The 18,019-nt window shown below is 43.1% G+C and overlaps 1 protein-coding gene across 1 annotated transcript; it reads left to right on the top strand.

Annotated features, from left to right (window-relative positions):
• The first annotated feature begins 1,148 nt into the window (after nt 1-1,148).
• mnta (MAX network transcriptional repressor a) lies at nt 1,149-13,821 on the top strand. The gene is made up of 6 exons (XM_028420198.1): nt 1,149-1,417; nt 4,357-4,984; nt 5,235-5,276; nt 5,456-5,567; nt 10,211-10,403; nt 10,609-13,821. Exons 1-6 carry the CDS (start codon nt 1,345-1,347, stop codon nt 11,397-11,399), a joined length of 1,839 nt encoding a protein of 612 aa, XP_028275999.1. The 5' UTR covers nt 1,149-1,344; the 3' UTR covers nt 11,400-13,821.
• Nucleotides 13,822-18,019: the final 4,198 nt, after the last annotated feature.

Genomic DNA, 18,019 nt, shown 5'->3' on the forward strand with positions numbered 1-18,019 from the left:
TGAATATGATAAAACTACAGGAAGGCCACCGGTGACGCTGTGACAGTTTGGGCCCAGAATGTGTTGTCTAAAGCCCTCAGCCCTCTGTCATCTGTTGTCTGCCCTGTTGGTCAGTGAACGCAGCTTGTTGTTCAAAGCTGGTTGCTAAGTGACACATGGCGAACAGCCGCGCTCGCGCTGCCGGTGTTGTGCCAAAAAGTGACCGTCTGCCCAAAAGTGATTTCCGTCGCGGGAGCGCGCACGGAGCCTATAAAGCTGCATCGCCGAGTGTCTGTAGCTTGAGCAGCAGACCATGAAACCATCCATTACACCCAGAAAGCAGTTCAACCCAGCTGATAAAGAGAAGGCGAGGTGCATGACACGGAACAAAAGACACACAAAGATTTAGTCAAAAATCAAGACTCAAGTAATTCTGAGGCAGAAACACCCACTCAGGCACTCTGTAGGGGGCTTTAATCACTTTTTGGCAGAAGGAAAAATGCAGTTTATGAAGTGAATTGAAACTTTTAAGGTGTGTTAACAGATGGGCTGGTTGGATTATAATCTGTTACTGCTAAAATGAGCCTCTGGACTCACTGTAGCGGCCTTAACCACTTTTTGGCAGGAAGAAAACACTCATTTTGAGGTTATTTTTTTAAAGAGGTCTTCATGGGTATAAAAGGGGGCGGGCGGGTGAATTATAATTTCTTAAATGTGATAACCAAGAATGAATAGTTATTAAATAACAGCATGTATTTAAACCACAATACATTTTCTCCCATTTATTCATAACCACATGAGTAAATGTTATCATTAATAGCCTCTTTTGCTGCAAAATATCAACATTTATCAGACACAGCAGCCTCAGAAATCCTGCAAACCAAAGCCTACGAGACCAAACAGCCGCAGCTCCATACAGACACTCAGCGATGCAGCTATAGGCTCCGTGCGCGCTCCCGTAGACGATCACTTTTTGGCACAACACCGGCTCTGCCTTAATTTTTCTTTTTTTTTCTTGCAGTTTTTTTTTTTCTAAATCGAGTCTGTGTCGGACGTGACTCAGCCCACAGCTCCTGCACACGCAGACCGAGCTCCTCGTGTTCCGTGTTTTGCCGGTTTCTAGGAAGGAGGGCGGTTACAAACGGTGCGTGATTCACAAACCTTATTTGTTCGTACTACTTTGAGCGCCATCTTGTTTGTAACTCTTCTACGTAAGTGGTAGAGTTTCTACGGAGGGGGTATCCGATTACCCTTTTTTCCAGCTACAGACTGGGAAGCTCTCCCTGGGCCACACAGGCGCGCACAGCGTTTGCTTTACTGCCTTTTTCTCTGAGAAGCTCAGCCGGTCTTTGTACGCGGACAGAAATGAGCATCGAAACGCTTCTGGAAGCTGCCAAGTTTTTGGAATTACAAGCCCAGCAACAACAGAAAGCACGTGGTAAGTTTGTGGTTTATTAGAAATATATTTGATGTTTGTCCATTACTGCTAGCAAGCACGTCCACGCGGTTTTTGGTCTGTAAAGACAGAAACACAGACCTATGTGTCGAGCTTCGTTCATCCGCTAATGTACCACTGTGTTTGCTTGAATAGAAATGGAAATATGAAGAAAGTGAGGGGCGTGTGTTTCGCTCTGTCAATGAAATGTCTTTTACTTTCATTATCGCATTGTTGCGCAGTTGTTTTTTTGCAGACTGGTGTTAAATACAGTTGGTTCATAGCTATCGGGGCTTTTGCTGCAGTGTCAGGGGTTACTGCATTGAAACCTGCTGCATAGACCATTAACGTGCATGACGGCAGCCTCGCCGTGAACTTCCCTGGCCTTGTGTGTCTGTCTGTGTGTGTGTGTGTGTGTACACCTGCGCGCGTTGCTGCTTAAATTCAGAAAGCAGGCAAACTCTGCGGACATACAGGGCGGTGGCGCAGGGGATGCCAGCCTGGTTTTACATAATAACCTGACATAGTCCGCCGGGGATCAAGTGGCTCCGGGTTTTAGGCGCCCCCCCCCCACCCCCCGCACACATCTGTGCTCCTCAGCCACCCCCCCCCCCCCCCCCCCCGCCTTTAAACTGTAACACGCGCATGTTCCGCCTGTTTGTGTCTTCCTAAAAAAGAACAACAAACTCGTCGTTTCAGACGCTCGTGGAGGGCTTTGAGTGTCTGTCGATGACGTGTACCAACAAGCCCCGCCCCCTCGTTTTAGCAGCAGGACTGACACCGCCCCTTTCACCACGTGCGTGCTGGGCAACCCCTCCCAAAGATTGTTTATAAAGAAGATGCGTCACTACTGCGTTTAGTGCTGTTTCTTACCCTAAAAAAACTAAATATTTACTTTCACCATCCAGGTGATTGTGGACAAAGTGCCTGTATTAACCCACATGTTTAACATGGAGCCCCACTCCCACTGTATCCCACTGTATGATGTATACGTTCTAATATGATGCCAACATTATAAATTTGTTTTATAGTTGCACTTAGATAGAAATGACCTCCAATTCTGAATACACTGAGAAGCCACTACAGAAGACAGGGACAGGGTGTCTGTGTGTGTGCTTATATAAATATATTGTATATACACATTAATGACAACACTGATATTGATAGTAGAAATCAGGAGAGAAGATGCTCCTGGTGCCTAACCGGTTTTGTCAGTAAGCGGTTTAAAATGAATGATTTTGGCGTTGATCCATAGAGAATGACAGACAATTGACCATGACTCACTGTGCCGGCAGTGTCCCTGTTGCAAGGAAGTCTCTCTGTAAACAGTACAGGGCACAGACATTCATTGTATTCCTGCAGACTGTGACTGACAGACTTGTTTTTCTTTCAACTATTTCTGTAAAAGTCTCAACTCCAGATCACAGAAACGCCCCTCCTGTGTCCTTTCTAGACAACAACCTAAACAAGTTCAATCTATATTCCTTTCTTGATGCATGCTTTCTCAAAGACACCTGTTCATGTAAAAGCTGAGTGTCATGGCCGGAGCTCCAAGGCCCAAAGGGCTTGGAGGGCATTTTTTTTTTGTATGCGGAAACAAGCTCAGAGTGAGAGCTCCTCCTTTTTTTTCTCTCCCAACTTCTCCCGCCTTGCTGCACTGGGTAAGCAGAGTCCTCCCCCCTCCTCCCTTTCTGCTACTGTAGAGCAGGTCACTGTGTGGAGGAAAGTAGGCCAGTGTTTCTCTATGTGCTGCTGCAGTTATATAATATCAATCGAAAACCCTCTTGTTTTAACGTGTTTCATAGATTTTCTTTAAAAAATAAAGACACTCTGTGAAAGACTACAAAACTAAATAATCTGTCTTATATCAAAGCATACAACTTCTTATGAAAGGCAGCTGGCACAGCAACTAGAACATCTTGTTCTTTCCTTTTTTGTTTTTGTTTTTAAGGACAAGTTTTGGTTTTGCAGCATCATATATGATTAATGTAAAATGGATAATTAATTATGATATAAAAAACATTCTCTAGAGCTGTTTAAGCCCTAAAATATGCAGATTTCCAAAACTACAATATTAAAGCCTTTATTAATGTTAGATTCACTAGAGGACATGTCTCAGAGGAAATGACATATTGTTTGTATAATTTTGTTCCCTAGTATGTTCATTTTTAGTTTTTCCTGAGAAGATGCAGTGTTATTACTGCAGGGCCCAGTCTCTATAATGATGCTAATGACAACTACTTGTATCTGACATTACAAACTGTGAACATCACAGCTGCCATAGCAACAACTGCCTCTCTCAACAGCACGCCTTTTTTGCTGAAATATAGACTACTACCATGGCTACAACCTTTAAGTAATATATTCAGGCAAGTCACATTTATCCAGATACAGTTTTACATAGAAAAACAGAAATATATTTTTTCTGGTTATCACATTAAATATTGGATCATAAGATGTCCATCCATCCCTCTAGGCCTATAGAGACTCAGGCATTGTAGGGTTGACTTGCACTCAGCTCTTCAGCATGACTGGGTCAGTGGACTGTGGCTAGGATTACATTACAGCAAGAGCTATCTTCATTAGAACAACAGCCTTCTTTTGCTGCTCACAGCTAGGCAAAATGTAAAAAAGTCTAAAACCTTTTAATTTTTATTTTGCTGTATTTGCTACGACCTGCCAGACCTGCTTTATCAATACAGTACATCTAAAAAAGGGACAGTAAAAAAGAACTCCAGAAACCTGACGGCAGCGACACCTTGTTCCATGAGTTTAGGTGAAGTTTACAATTTTCTGTTCCTACGTGTGATGTTACACGTGGCCTTTGGTTTGATTGTGCTGCATTAAGTCTCATTTTTTGTTGTTTTCTGCCAGGGTATTTATAATTGTGGTATGGTGATGTTACTCCAATGTTCTATCAACAGTGCTTCTTTTCTCCACAGAGGATGAACGAAAGGAAAAGTTCTGTCTGCAGCAGTTGAAAGAGGACAGACACCCTATCGCAAACTATAACTCAACAATCCACATCAACAATGTTTCTAAAGCAGAGGAGCTCCGCAATGAATGCCGCCCGGCACCTATACCACCCTCTTTCTCTCCTCCCTCCATGCCCATCACTGTAATCCCTATCCCCGTGGTCACCCCCAACCCTACAGGCTCACCCACTCTGCCTGTGGCCACACTTTCCCCTCCAGCTGCACCTCCCCTGGCCTCCCCAAACAGAGACCCTCACTCCCCTCAGGAGCAAAGTGTCGCTGTTCTGCTGTGCTCTCCACAATCTAAACCTGACCAACCCACTGTGCTGACTACCAACCACAAGCAGCTAGTACAGAACCATCACCATCATCACACACAGCTCATCACCCAAACTAACAACACTAAGCTGCAGCAGCAGACACAGCAGCAGCTGGTCCAGCGCTATCCTGGTTCCATCGTCTCACCCACACAGCAACATGCCTTACTCCCACATTCGGGCCCTGTGCTTCAGCAAGCTCCCCTGCAGAACAGCCCCATCAGCCAGGGGAGTCCTGATGATGGCCGCCAGCTAGACGGCAAGAAGAGGCCTGGAGGGTATGTCTGTTACATCATTCTCAACTAAATAAGGCTTTATTTAAACGGTTCTGTTAAGGTCCTTCAAATGGCCACAATAATGACTAGATGTAAACCTCAAAGCTCATGCAAAGCTGAGATAATACATTAATGGACATGTCTGAATATTGTTACTAAGTTATCTGCTGGATGCAAAGTACGAGACAGCTTTGGTTGAATTTGATTATTTATTGTCCTTTTACTCACTGTGCACTTATCTGTGCTCTTGCAGGGCAGGCACAAGAGAAGTGCATAACAAGCTTGAGAAAAACAGGTGGGTTAAACCTATCTGTTGAATAACAGTGAATTAGTTACTAAAGATTTGTTCTCAGTAGTGTCTGATTCATTGATTAAAAGTTTCTCTGCAAGCGATCCTTTTGTTTATTGCTAAGCTTGATCTTTTAAGTTTAATTATGCATCACTAAAGCTCCCTCCCTGTCTTGTGTCTGTCAGACGAGCTCACCTCAAGGAGTGCTTTGAGACACTGAAAAAGAACATCCCAAACATCGACGAGAAGAAAACCTCCAATCTGAGTGTTCTAAGAAGTGCATTAAGATACATTCAGGTAAGCTTGTGGTGTTTGTAGATTCAGTAGTATGGGGGGCGTTTTTTCTGGGATGGTGCGGCATGTTCCCAGTTCTTATGCTTTATCAAGTTCCTACTTTTCCTGTCATTTGTATTTGTCTGTTAGGCCTCCATTGTGAAATTGTATAACATTACGTGTGCAATCACTTGCCATTTATTGGAAGCAGGCGCTTACTGTGACAGTAACCTGGGTGTAAACAGCTAGTGCAAAGGTCCACCACAGACCTAGTCTTACATGATATAGTTGTGTTAGAATTACATTTATGCTAGTAAAACTGTTTAACCTTTGTCTCGGTAGGACAGGGGTTGTCTGGGAATGTTTAATCTAAGCTAAAATACTTCTGTTTTTAAGAGGCAGGTATAATAGCAGCAAAGTTGTGCACAATGATACTCCAGATTGGTTAAGAAGTTTTAGGGCCTGTACAAAAGAATGAGCTTTGTTGTTGTTGTCTTTTGTCTTATTATACAACTATGGTGCAGGTTCACTAATGTCCACTGTCCACTGCTGGTTTGGTGCTCTGACAAGCAGCAGTCTGGTTGTTCCTTTGCGTGGATACTGAGGGGAAACTAGGACAGCGTGGGTGCGCAGCTCATCACACAATCTCCCTCCCTCTGCCCCTCTCTGTGATTAAGCAACACGGTGTGTGTTGCAGACTGACCTGCCTGTCTTTTCCACCTATCAACAGCTGAGCGGCACTGGGGCTATATTTAAAGCAGGGAAAGTGCTCACAGCCGATACAACTTTAATGTAAAATTTGCAACACTAAAGGCTCCCTCTGTTTAATAGGACACAGTGAACCGGGAGCTACCACACTAGATGAACTGTAGGTCACACACTTTACCCCCAAGTTGTCACGAGGTGGATTGTTTTTTTTACTGTCCAAGCTGTTGTTTGGTTTTGGGGGGTGGAGAAAAAGTGCACCCCCCCCCAAAAAAAGGTCTGAACACGTGCGCCAACTGGCATCATGACATGGGTGGTACAGACGTGTATCCAGCCTGTATACACCTCTCTCACCGAGTGCCGCCTCCTCCCTCACTGCTCATGTCCTTGCCCTCCTCTGCGCTGGAAACAGCTTGTACACAAAACACTAAGCTCACTAGAGGTCCAAATAAGAGGCTTTAGGCTCAGCATCACATTTTATTTCATTTATTGAGCGTGTTATCTTAGGTGTTCATTTGTAAATAAACAGAAAACAAGTATGTTGGCGGAATTTTGTCTCTTCTCTACAGAAACTCATTTGGCCAACAACAACAGTGATCAAGTTACACTTCCTCAATACAGTTCCTGGACAAAAAACAGGAAGTAGCACCACAAACATTTCAAGCAAACATATTGTTACCATTTCAACTGAGATCGACATAAGTTTGGGTTTTACTTTTGATGTGTTACATCTTGTTCATTCAGGCTTTCCTCTTGAGCCTGTAGTGGTGCTGCTAAGGCAGAGGCTGTAAAATAAGCCCAGATGCATTAGCGCTTCTCCTCTCTACTCCCCCCTCCTTCCCTCCATCCTGCCTCTCTGAGCTTTTAAGGCCACATGAGCAGCAAGCACATGGCTAGTCTGAGCCGCGTGACGTCACCCCCCGTGCTGGGCCCCCGCCCAGCACTGCAACAGGCAGGGCTTGCCATACCAGCAGGCTTAGCTGCCAGCAGCAGGGAGGGAGCATGGAGCGGTAAACACAAGGCTCAGTTTACTCCACTCGCGCTTTATTTCCCCCTCAAAGCTGACTGAACTTGTTCTTCCACCGCTTGTCCTTAAATGCCAGTCGGAAATGTGCTATCTGGTAGATATAGATAAAAAAAAATATTTTTAGCATAGTCATTTGAGGCCATTTTACAGTACATACATTACATTACATATTGTATGGTTAATTTCTTTGACATTCTTATAATATTTTTTACATTCTTCTTCCTTCATGGTTGAGATCAGTCTATAGTTCTTTTTTAAGTATGTTTCAAATGTAGACTAATTTTGCAATATGACCATGTTTGAACTTGTGCAGCATAAGTTGCTGGAGCTGAGCTTTTTCACTTCATGAGGACAACACTTCTATTATAAGTCTTCCTTTCTTCTGGACCACTGACCAGTTATTTCTTAACCAAGATGAGGTAATTAGGCCAGCTATGACCAACACAAGCCTGCACACAAGAAGTGGTGTGCAAAAGTAGGTATTTTTACACCAGACAAGCCTGTTATTGTTGAAGTCGGGCACCACGTGAAGTTATTCCAGCTTGAAGGCACATTAAGACAAAGGTTTATGGTTACCACACTGTCACAAGACCTCTGTGCAAAAGCCTGATCAGTCAGCCAGCATGTCTGCAACGTGGCCGCATGTGCTCCTGGCCCTTTAAGAAAACCCAGCCTTGTGCTGTCTGTTCCCGGCTGCTGCAAAAGTGAGTCAGTGAGTACAGCTTGTATTGCTCTCTTTCAATCCCCCGCTATCTGGTGCCCTCCCTCTCCTGTTCTCTGTGGGGCCATGTGCTCAGCGCTCGCATTGCTGGTGACAGCATTTGAGCAGTGTTTACCTTACACACACATGCGCACACACATAATGCAGCCTATCTCTACTGATCTAGATTTTCACACGCAAACAGGGCTGAGGTGAGCATGAGGGTGATCATGTGCAAAGAATCAAAAGGTTCCTGGCACCTTGTGTCCTACCAACCTGGTAACATGATTAACACTAATGAAGTCATGTGGGATCCATCTGCTGCAGAGTTGGTTGTCAGGTTTTTTTACATGGTTAATCTCAGAATTGCTGGTTCTGTATTGAACATGGTGTCGACTTAGTCCTGAAATGGATTTCAGTGGGGTCTCTGTTTGTGGAGCCTTTCTCCTCTCTGTCGTTCTCTTACCATGAGTCATAGTTTGCATAGTTTGTAGCATGCATACTTGTGGCACCACTCACGTTAGGCTCCCTGCTACATAAGGGTAAAAGGGAGGCAGCCCTGTTGTCAACGTTTTTTTTTAACCCAGATTGATGATTGATGAATGATTTTGATGTTAATGCACTGTCAGGGATAAAACCTCTAAACACCGCTGTCACATGAAAATTGTTGTTTCCCTGACAACCAAAGATGAGTTGAGGGATCTGTCTCTAAAAAGCTGTTAATGGGAGAAATATCTGTCCAGATGTTTATCAGTACATGTGAAAAAGACATGCTTGTTAATCAATGTCGAGTGCGTATTCTTGATTACTAAACTCCAAAAGGTGTAAAAAGATAATCTTTATGTGAACTTAATTGTGCTTAGTTTAACTTGGTAACAAGACTTCCTCTACATTCGACTTTGTATGCGAGTGACTGACAACACCCCCAATGGGAAGAAGCCAAAGCTCAGACCGCTTGGCCCATGCATTTCTAATCCTGGATAAGAGCTGGAGGAGAGGGACAGGTGCTGAAACACACAAGGCCCGCCTTTTGTCCCCTTTTGCTATTTATGTAGCTGTAGATGCATAAGCACAGGCGACACTAGCAGAAATTTCACGCTCAAAATTTAGGCCAAAAGCTAAACACAAACACAATGCCGCTGTTGTTACACATACACATGTACAAAGGATGACTTGCACATGTACTGTACACTCCCACACACAAATACTGTACACGGTGGCCTGAACTCTAACAGGAAGTCCACCCTTTGGGAAAAGGGTTTAATGGTCCTGAGTCATCAGGTTGCTGGTAGCAGGTTTCACACAGTGTCATTTTTCTGAGCATCTCACCTCCAAGGCCACAGAGCATACCCGATAGTTAGACCACTCTGCTTTGACATGTAATACATTTTGTGTATAATTATAGTAATTGATTTCCAAATGTGAATCCTCAGCATTTCTCTACCATATTTGTGACTTTAGCCAGAACATCAGGTGATTACTGATGGTCTGTAAACATCCTTGCCCTTTTGTTGAAGTTTTATTTTTTTATATCTACATATTTTTTAAAGTTTCTTCCTGTTGTCTTGTACCGGGAAGTCCAGCTCAGTTTGTTTGGTTTTGTCATGTGTTAGCTGGTTATAGGAAATTGGGTCACTGAGTGCCACTGCCTTGAAGCACCGCCTACTTTCCATACTTGTCTCATCTCTTCCTCCTCCGCCTGCTCCTTCCCTCGTGCTGTTGTAGCTCTGTTATTTTGCTTCCTGCACCGCAGACACTGAAGTTTATTTAAAGGTTTATTGTAAAAAGCATATTTCTTGGGCATACTCCTGAATAATAAGCCTTCAGGTCTAGCTGACACATAATATAATATATGTTCAATACATACATACAAAGCCTGAAATGCTAAGCTGCTCTTTACACCACTGTGTACTTACCTAGCTTTTACTGCATGGTGACACTTCCTGCAAATCCCTGAAAATAACATGGTTTTTAACACGGATAAAGAAAGAGCAATTCTCCTTTACGCTTCTATCTAATGTTGGAGGTCAAGTTCAAAAGGGAAACATGAATATCACCTCACTGATAGTCACAGTAACAGCTCACAAAGACAGGGTTTGTTTTGAGACTGTTGTACTGGATGATTGGATTATAGTGCACATGTAAACCTAATGAGCGTTTACCTTGTCTCATTTACTGTTTTTATTTTAAGGCAACTATGCAAGAGTTTTAACTTTATCTGCCCTCTCCTTCCAGACATTAAAGCGCAAAGAGAAGGAGTATGAGCATGATATGGAGCGACTGGCCAGAGAGAAGATTGCCACCCAACAGCGACTAGCAGAGCTGAAGAATGAGCTGAGCCAGTGGATGGATGTGATTGAGATTGACCGTGTCCTCCGACAGACAGTACAGCCAGAGGAAGACCAGGCCTCAACATCCACAGCCTCAGGTAGGAGGAGAGTCAGGGTGACATTAGGTGCAGTTTGTCTGATCTAAATGTCAGATGGTGAACCGTCCTGCCCCTAAGTTAAAGGAGCCCATACTATTACGCCCAAGAAAATGACCACTCAGTTACAACACTAAACCATCATTTTAAATCTATGCGCAAAGTGAGTCTGCATCCCATTAAAATTGAGTTCTGTCTGGCTTTGCAGAGGGTGAAGACATCATGGATGATGACCTCAGTGAAGAGGCTCCACCAGGAGTGCCGACTGCCTTACCCACTGTGCCTCAAACCATGAAAGCTGAGCTGCTCAAGACTGCAACACCTACTCAGACCCCAACCCTGACATCCACCACTACCTCCTTCAGCACCCAACACATCTCCCTCCAGCAGAGAGCCCCTCAGCCACTACCAGTGACTACTCCACAACCACTGTCCAAGCCTGCAGCTCCACCTACACTTATAGCCACTACATCCAGCACTCCCACCACTCCTAGTCAGCCCTTGATCCCCAACCAGACACAGATGGTGACCACACCTAGTTTGCACCCTACAGTTATTGCCCATGCTTCAGTGTCCCATCCCTCGGTCATCCAAGCAGTTAACCATGTCATTCAGGGAGGGGGTCCAAAACACATTGCCCACCTGGCTCCCTCCACCACCAGCTCTGTGCAGTTAGCCCCTGGCCACCAGCCTATTGGCCATATCACTGTGCACCCAATGGCTCACCTGAGCCAGCAGTTACCTGCCCTCTATCCTCAACCAGTGGCTGTCACACAACCAGCTGTGGTCGGTCACATCACTCATACATTAAACCATGCCCACCCTCAGGTAAATGGCACCGTACCTGCCCAGCCAGCTGCTACCATTGTTGGTAAGCAGACAGCAGTGAGCGCCCAGATGATCGCTCACCACCCGCAGCTGGTGGGTCAGACGGTGCTTAACCCTGTGACAATGGTCACCATGCCATCCTTCCCCATCAGCACTCTGAAGCTAGCCTGAACTCTACCAAAAAGACCACCAGGTTTCACAGACAGACACCCCTTTATGGGAGAAGCACAGGCCTCAGACCAGGCCAGACAAGCCCACAGTTAGGGCAGGAGAGCTGTTGGCGGCTATGCTAATATGCAGAGTTTCACCATCTTTCAGAAGCATTAAAGGGGCTAGAAAGACAGAACAATCCTGAGACAATCTGCAGAACTGGTCAGCCACAGGGTCCTAACATGACACTGGGATTTGATTCTAAGTGTAGGATATACCAGGCTGCATGTGGTTGATGGTTAACAAATCGAGTGTGCAGTAATGTGCAGATAATGGATCAGTTGTGATTTAATGGATCAGAAATGTGCAGAAATGTCCAAATGGTGAAGGAGCACTGTGTTGGCCCACCATACCCAGCACACAGAGAATGTGATTTACAGGAGCTCCTCCTCTCCAGCAGCAGCACATGCTGCAGGGCTGGAGCCAAATCATGGACTGGACTTCACTCTGTGTAGGAGCTACCGTCATCTACAAGGGTACGCATAGCAATAGCTCCCCCTGCTGGCTGTTGGTGTTCAGCTGCTGTCTGAAGTGTAACGGTTATGGTCATCAATCATGCGACAGACATTTACAATTAGAGAATGTGCAGCTTTGTCAGGAAAGATTCTTTGATGGACCTGATTGTTACTTATATCTACTATTCATCCTTCAAAGATCCCGGTGACTGAGCACAAGTATAAGTTAAAGAAAATGAAGTTATGTTTTGTCACACCTAGTATATTTTAAAATATTTTTGGCAAATAGAATCTATTTCTTCATAAACATCCCCCTACATGCAAGAGACAGAGGCAAATTTAAATATTTAGTTGGATATAAAAATGTTTAAAGATTTTGAATGTGAGTACATTAAAGGTCTATAAAGTTTGTTTCTATGCTGTCTTGTAGTGCAGATTTTAGTAGGATGTGTGTTTGCATGCTTACTGCATGCCCTGATTGTATTCATTTAGCAGTTACTCTGTGAGGACCTATGGATGAGCTCTCTGTTGTGCTTGTGAACTTCACCAAGTTGCTGTAGGAATGTGTTTCCACTTTGGCACAGATCTGACTCTGTGTGGTTGTCAGCACAAGGTGACTGCTGACATACATCCACATAATCTTTATACTTTATTCAAAACTATTCTTTGCCAAAGCTAGCACTGTGAACACTTCCAGTCTCAGTGAGCAGCAAGCTTGACATGCTGTCATGTTAAAAAGTTATCACCCCCTGCTTTGATTCTGTGTTTTGTGTAAAAACATATTGTAAAATCATCTGATAGAGGTGGGTCTTAATATTAGGCGAATAAGATTTCGAATGAACAATAGCATAACCTTTTTTTACCCTGTCATTATTTAGATTTTTTTTTAGCTAAACTTGGTGGTGAGCATTAAGGCCAAACTCCGCTCTGGTCTCATCTGTCCATAGGACATTGTTCCAGAAATGTTGATTTTTAGATGCGGGAGACATTCTACTGGTAACCTTGGTAACCCAACAAACTGTACTTGTTCAGTATAACAACAGGAATATTAACATTTAACATGCTCAGTGAGGCCTGTGGGCTCTGAGATGTTTTTGTACTTCTCTGAGCACTGTGTGGACTGGACTTGGGGTGAATCTGTAGAACATTGAACTTTGTTGAAAATTGTTTTTATGGTTTTATAACAATATTGTTCCAGTCCTTATAGAGGCCTGCACACCTGCTGATGATCAATACACCATTGCTGATGATCAGCAGGACCTGCTGCAGTTCACCTGCTTAAATCCTACAGAAGCAGCAAAGGGATACTTAATATTGTCCACGTTATTATAATTATTATTTGGCTTCAGTTTTGCTAAATGAATAATGGCAAGGTATAAACGGCTACATGTTGTTGTCTGCAGTTGTATTTGCCTAAGACCCACTACAATCGGAGGATTTTATTATGTTATAATAAAACAAAGGGATTCAAAGAGGACCATGACTGTAGTACCTATCAGGACAACAACGTGCTGTGCTCTCTGAATGTACTGATCTGTGAAAACGTATAGAGTAGTGCACTCAGCAGAATTTAAAATCTTTTTCAAAAATGTGATTTATTAAATTATCAAGTGTATATAAAGTGTAACATTTAAAACTGATTTTCTATTTTAAGATTTAGTGTCGCTTGCTTCATCTGGAGAATTACCGTGTACCTTTTTATGTTTGTTTTCTGTGGGACCATGTACAGAGCTGTAAATGTGGGGCTGACACTTTTTTTATTTTGTTCTGATGCAATCTGATTACATCAGGCTACTTGAAGGAGCAACAATATACTTGTGTGTTTTCCCTATGGAGAAAGTTTAAGTTGTATATAGCCTGTAAATACTGGGCTGCATTTAGATCTCACTGTGTTATATAAAAAAACAAGCTTGGGGAAATATGTAAAAACTAAAAAAATTATAAAAACAATATACTTAATAAATTGTATTATGTTTACAAATGTTTGACATTATTTTGTTTCTTCTATAAAATGGTCATTTTAAGATTTGTGAAAATACAACAATAGCTATGTGCGTATGCAGGGATTAACTATTGATCTAGACATTGGCCCCCTTAAATTAGATATTAATTTAAATAGCTGTAGATAAATTATCCAATGCAATCTGTTATTGCAGCTTTACTATTACTTCATTTTATGTGTGTTTAATTTAATGTAATTATTTTTATTGCATTTTAAATGATAGCCTATTTCACCTGATGGTGGGGTCAATAACGAATGATTTATCATTTTATTTTCGTTCTGCTTTCAGTCCCATTCATTCAGGTGACGTCACGGCGTAGCTTACGTTTGGGCCGATCTGATGCTAATTAGCAGTAGCCGCAGCCTCCCTCACAGGAGCTGCATCGTCAGCAGCTGCAGATGTCATTTCAGCTCAACCCGTTAAATTGTGCTCACAGTTTGCATGTTAGTGTCTTTTCAGTGGCGCTAGCCACGTCTCTAATGTACAAAGTAAGACTCGCTGACATTTTACATTTAACTATTAACGCAGAAGCTTTGTTTTCCACGAGCTTCACACATCTTTGCAGACGTCCGCCACACACTCAATCAAAGGTTAGTGATGTGTAGATTGCGAGCTACGTTAACCGCTAATGCTAATCAATGTTGCTTAATTGTTGCCAGGTGTGTTAGCTCATTAGGCTAATGTTAACCGTGTGCCAGAAGTGGCCTGTTTCTGACTTTTGTACCCTTTTATATGACATGTTGTCATTGGCAAAGGAAACTTAAAGCTAACATAAGTTAAACATGCTTAATAATGTCCACAGGGTCCGGTTATATTCATATATTCTTGCTGTAATTACTGCACATTGTGTAATTGTGATATTCTTTTCACAGCTCTGTGATCTTATGACCAGACGCTGCACCAAACCAGTCTTCACCTGCCTAAGGACAGCACGTGATAATAATGATCACTGATTTTGTTGTATTATATATATGTAATGTATTTTATTTAAATCCAAACACAGTAAACTGTTGTCAACATAGCTGTTTTAAAATTTTTCATTTTAAAATAACAAATGTAAGTTTATGGCTCCCTGGCTCTAGGGTGGGGCCCCGGCTGTGCCATGCCGGGTGACCAATCTTGATAATCTGTTCTTCATATGGGGCTTTTTGGACCGCTCTTAGTCTGATTCGTCACCCAGGAGCTATTTGCCATGGGAAACCCTTCTGGGGGCATTAAGCCCCCGACAACATAGCTCCTAGGATCATCCGGTCACTCTGCCTTGACCTTTTCAAAGAGGCTTTCCAGCTCTTTGTCCTCCAACTGTGTGACCTTGGCCTTGCTCTTGGACAGTTGGTGAGGGGGTGGAGCAGTGTGGGGGTTAGGGTTGATGGGGGCTGTTCAAAGGTGGTGAATGGAGCAGCGTGGGTGTCTAGGGTGGGATTAGGCTGGGGTGTATGGTGTCCATTAGGTAGGGTAGGGTCTGGATTTGTGATGTCAACTGAGAAGGCAGAACAAGCCTGTGGAGGGACTGCAGCCAGAATATTGTTGGCAAGCTCCTTAGTGGTGGTAGGTCCCATGATCATCACAGGTCAGAATATATCCGCAATGCTACCCATGATCTCAGGTAGATCTGTGTAAACCATGACCGCCTCTAGTAAGTTGCACTTCAGGCTGGTAAACATCTGCTCTGATGACTTCTTCCTACTTCCATCTCTTTAACTGTAGCTGTGGTAGGTCTAGGTGTAGCTTCTAAAGTCTTGTTCGCAACCAGTTTCTCTCCGGTAGCTGTTCCATTTCCTTGTCTTGTCCCTTTGCAGCTTCCAGGCGTTCCTGTCTCTCTTCAAAACGATTTGATTGTCCGTGAATCAAAAACTCTAGAAAAGACTCAAATGTATTTATCTGGGAAGTTGTTGCTCGGTGAGTAAAATGATCCAAGTTATCCAAATCCAGTTATACTCTAAGCTTTCCATGTCTGTATCCGTGTGAATACACAATACTCGATGTGACTGTCTGACGTGCAGGTATACCTTTTCAGCCCACTTACGACATCATAACAGTCCTTTTCATCACAATGGGCGTGGTAGCTTGATCAAATGGATTAAGCGTCGTCTGAAATCCATTGTTGCCATCAGCAGAGCGCTCCAGACTGTACAGGAAGCTCTGTGTTTCCGGTAAGTAAGGTATCGCGGAGTTAGCATTAGCAACGTTAGCTATGCTGACATTAGCACCTGTCTCATCAGTGTTTATAGACAGATTTAAATAGATCGCCTGCGTCGCCGACAAAGTAAAAATAGATCTTCTATGCTGTGTCCACTGTTAGCTTAACTAATTCTAACAAGGTGCTGTGTTATTGGTGACTTATTCTACAACTTGCAGTGCCAATATTGTTTGTAGTTTGTATCGTTTGCACAGTTTGAAGAGCTCCAGTGTCCACTGTAGTTATTATTATTCACAAAAGACCTGGAATGAAATCTCAGTGTGTCCCCTTGATGAATCATACCAGTTCAGAAGTTAAAAGACTGAACTCCAGCTGCGGGCAGAAATCGAAGCAGTCTTCTAAATACCCATGTTAAAATGTCTCTAGCCGTACCTTGTTAATATAACCCATTTCTAATGGTTTTAAGGTTATTGTCCATCTTATAATTTAGTTTCTGTAAAATAACATTCTCTTATTTTCATTTTTAATTGCTGACATCAGCTAAAATATTGTAAACGGTGTTTAGCTGTAAATAAGATTACAAAATTGTATATTAAAGACAATGAAGAGATGTTGAATATTCTTCCATTTAAAAGCAAAAGTTGTAGAATAGTTGGCACTAAAACTGAAATATACTGAAAATGATGTTACTAGGACCAAACACAACAGGATAGTTTTGAATTGGTACTTTTATTTAGTAAATATTAATAACAAATTTAAAAGAAGGCATCTTTCTGTAATACGACTCATCAATAATCAGAACAGTTGCTGATCTGCTCTGCTTGATGTTCATCGCCCCTGGCACCAATCTAGGATAATGATAGTCTGCCTCAGTGTGTCATGTTTTATTGTTTGGAAGTAGAGTCCATTTATGCGTCTGCTGCAGTGATGCGTTCAGTGACTTCCTGCAGCAGGAAGGTGTGGAAGCCGAGCCCCGTCCTCCTCATGAGGAGTGTGTCCTGTGTTTCAGCAGCAGCAGCATCATTTCTACATCGTTAGGCTGCACCCAGTTGTGATCTCTCTAGTTATTTCAGACATCTTATTCTGTGGTGTGAGGCAGTGTCAGTCAGGAAACATCAGCTGGGATCCCATGTCGTGGAGATTTCTCCCTCTGAGAGCGAGGCTGCTGCTCTAGTTTTTCCTGAAAGTGGGTCACTTTTCCCTATTTGTGTTAGCGGAGGATGAAATGGAGCCCCGAGGAATCTCCCCAGGCGAGAGTGCAGCAACGGAAGACTTGTGAGGTGAGAGCACCTGTTAACAGATCCATCCAGGTGACTGAGAGGGAACAAGATCAGAAGAAGAAACTTTTCACAGTAACTCCAGTCGCTCCTGAATGAATTCTCAGAGAGGAGCAGGTCGACACTGAGCTCCAGATTTTTTTCTCTGCGTAATTCTTCCCCCTATGCTTTGTGCAGCCTGGAGTATAAATAACTGTGTGGATGGAGGAAATCTCAGTGCTGAGGTCGATCAGCACTTTGGAGAGGGAGCCAGGATTATTCAGCTCTCTTATCTCCTCCATTTCTCTCTGTCACTGTGGCTGGTGTGGTTATATGTGATGGTGGTCAGCAGTTGTGTTATCTCTGAGAACGAATGCTTGAATCGAGGGTTTCCATTTTTCATCGTACCAACATGTTTGTGTTAATCAGTGATTTGGAGGAGGTGGAGCTGGTTAGACAAGTTTGAGATGTTTTTGTTCCAAATAGTCTGTGTTTTCATCATCTTTACCTGGTCTCAGACCTTTAAGTAAAATATATCCACTAAATGCACTTATTTATTCAGAAGGTTGAAGCAAGACAACTGCACTGGTAGAATTTTCTTGAAGACGTTTTATTGTTTCGAGGTTGTTGTTCTTCCTTTTAATGGTTTTGTTGCCTAAGGCTTGCATGAAAATAGGTCAGACTCCAGTAGTCCTTATCACCCTACAGGCTCCGTCATCACCTTTGT

The sequence above is a fragment of the Parambassis ranga genome, chromosome 13 (genome assembly GCF_900634625.1).
Source record: "Parambassis ranga chromosome 13, fParRan2.1, whole genome shotgun sequence".
In the NCBI taxonomy this organism is placed as follows: domain Eukaryota; kingdom Metazoa; phylum Chordata; class Actinopteri; family Ambassidae; genus Parambassis; species Parambassis ranga.

What these genes read in the sequence shown, in the direction of transcription:
- mnta (XM_028420198.1), top strand. Translation starts at nt 1,345, where the DNA reads ATGAGCATCGAAACGCTTCTGGAAGCTGCCAAGTTTTTGGAATTACAA. An exon ending in GGCAAGAAGAGGCCTGGAGG is followed by an intron (nt 4,985 to 5,234) that starts GTATGTCTGTTA and finishes GTGCTCTTGCAG; the next exon opens with GGCAGGCACAAGAGAAGTGC. An exon ending in GTGCATTAAGATACATTCAG is followed by an intron (nt 5,568 to 10,210) that starts GTAAGCTTGTGG and finishes CTCTCCTTCCAG; the next exon opens with ACATTAAAGCGCAAAGAGAA.